This window comes from Engraulis encrasicolus, chromosome 6 (genome assembly GCF_034702125.1).
Source record: "Engraulis encrasicolus isolate BLACKSEA-1 chromosome 6, IST_EnEncr_1.0, whole genome shotgun sequence".
In the NCBI taxonomy this organism is placed as follows: domain Eukaryota; kingdom Metazoa; phylum Chordata; class Actinopteri; order Clupeiformes; family Engraulidae; genus Engraulis; species Engraulis encrasicolus.
Window position 1 is genome coordinate 51,430,180 of NC_085862.1, and position 2,500 is coordinate 51,432,679.

At 46.5% G+C, this 2,500-nt stretch overlaps 1 protein-coding gene across 1 annotated transcript in view; it reads right to left on the bottom strand.

Moving 5' to 3' along the window:
- Window positions 1–2,500, bottom strand: part of LOC134451589 (voltage-dependent R-type calcium channel subunit alpha-1E) — a 267,141-nt gene that overhangs the window by 137,765 nt on the left and 126,876 nt on the right. The window contains exon 5 of the mRNA XM_063202094.1: window positions 955–1,094. Within this exon, the coding sequence (XP_063058164.1) occupies window positions 955–1,094 (140 nt within the window). The remainder of the gene's footprint in view (window positions 1–954; window positions 1,095–2,500) is intronic.

Sequence of the window (2,500 nt, forward strand, 5' to 3'; positions counted from 1 at the left end):
ATATGTAAATAGCAGAGATGCACCGGATCCTGATTTTTAGGATCCTGCAGGATACCGGATCCACTACTTAAGATCCTGCCGGATCCAGAACCGGATACCGGATCCTACGAAAGGGTTGAAACACATAGCCTACTCGCACACGTGGGCCCTTTTTATTACGTTGGCTCAAACTATTTTTTAGACTCATTGGCTTACTGCCACACTGCCTGCAACGGCTGCTTCCAAAGGGCTTTCACTCCATGCAGCGATTGGGGTTGTGAAAGACTGACTGAAAAGCCTAGGCTAGACGTAAAAACTAGAGATGCACCAGATCCTGATTTTTAGGATCCTACCGGACACCGGATCCACTGCTTAAGATCCTGCCTAACCCGTACCTTGTGAAAAACCCCATTATCCTGCCGGATCCGGAACCGGATCTTGGATCTGGTGCATCTCTAGTAAGTAGTATTATGAATAATTTATAAAGCTCCTTACAAAGCAATATTTATTACTCATATACAAACATTCGTAAATATCTTGTTCATAATTAGTTCAATATGTATTAAGTGTTACTAATACTCTATAAGTGATTTATAGTCGCCTGTTATTCTAAAGTGTTACCGTTGGTTGACCCTTGGGGACCAGAGCTAGCTCACCTGAGGCAAGGTGGACAGCCCCAAGCGATGGCCCTGTGCCGGGTAGTAGTCCAAGCAGCTCATTGCATAGATCAGCAGGAAAGGGGGAGAACCTCTCACCCATAGGTCTTCCGGTGATCACCTCTGACCTCTCATGAGCATCTGCCCCTTTTTATATGGCCTTAGGAGGAGGAGGAGGAGGAGGAGGAGGAGGAGGAGAGGGGGTAAAGGAGACAAATGAAGGAGAGGAGAGGAGAGAAGTGGAGGAGGAGGCAGAGAGGAGGGAGGATCAGGTAGGAAAAGGAGAGGAAGAAGAAGGAGGCGCATGCAACTCACTCACCCACTGAGCACCACTATGAAGTCCATGACGTTCCAGCCGTTCCTGAGGTAGGATCCCTTGTGGAACACGAAGCCCAGAGCCACCACCTTGATGCCCGCCTCGAAACAGAACATCCCAATGAAGTAGGGCTCCGTCTTCTCCTGCACACGGGAACATGGGGGAGGAGGGTGTTAAGACACGGTGTGTGTGTGTGTGTATGTGTGTGTGTGTGTGTGTTCAAAACAGAACATCCCAATGAAGTGGGGTTCCATCTTCTCCTACAGACATAACAGGGTGATGAAAACAAAAAAAGCTGCAGACAGATAATATAGTCAGACTATCATCATGTGTGTGTGTGAGGCATAAAAAAGACAAATCGACTCCAATCCATCAGTTTAGTAATTCAGAGACAGTAAAAATATCACCTCCATTAGCCCCATGGGCCCCCAGAGAGAGGAGCAAGAGAGTGCTAAGAAGGAGGAGAGACACCAATTTCCCCTCAGCAGGTAAACCACTTTGGCTTGGGAGGCACACACAGGCACGCACACACACACACACACAGACACACACGCAGACACACACGCACGCACGCACGCACGCACGCACGCACGCACGCACGCACGCACCACGCGCACACACACACACACACACACACACACACACACACACACACACACACACACACACACACACACACACACACACACACACACACACACACACACACACACACACACACACACACACACACACACACACACACACAGAAATAACAACAAATGGTCCCTAAACCATACTCTCTGAGTGTGTATACAGAGAGTGAAAAAGGTCCTATCTGAAAATCAGTGAGTGGATAGAGAAATTGACAGCGATGTATTGAGTGGAATTTGGAAGAGGGTGAAGATGTTTGTAAATAGAGAAAGATGGAGAGGGGCAGAGAGAGATGGAGGAGAGGGTGTGGAAGGTGTGCATGGACACAGAGGAGCTGCAGCCATTGAACTGTAAAGCAGCAGGCCATCACTGCAGCAAGGCCGGCTCACTCATTTCATTACGACTGCAATATGTGACAGCACAATGCATACATCTTCGGCTAATGCTTTAAAGAAAGAAATCATGGCCCCTGTAACAGAATGACAGATACATTACTGTTCAGCAAATGTTCTAGAAAAACTGGAACATGCGCCATGTAAACAACACATACTGAACATCACATTTAAAAAAAAAGAAGGAAAGAAAGAAAGAAAGAATGAAAGAAGGAGAGAAAGAGAGAGAAAGAAAAGAAAAGAAAACTGCTGATTTCCAATGAAAAACAGCTGGTGACATCTTGGCCAAGTTGAAACGCATTCTTCAAGCAATTACATGGTCACATTACATGGCCATGCAGTGTATTAGCAGGTAATTTGTCTGTAATAAAGTTAGGAAACAACAAATAACTTGTGCAGACTCCTCCGGACCTCATGGCTGTGTACCCAGGTGTCTGCTGCTGTGGCCAATCACAAGGCTGTAAATCATCCAATTAAATTTCTATTCAAGTATTAGAAACTGGAGCATGCACATCCCATGCGGT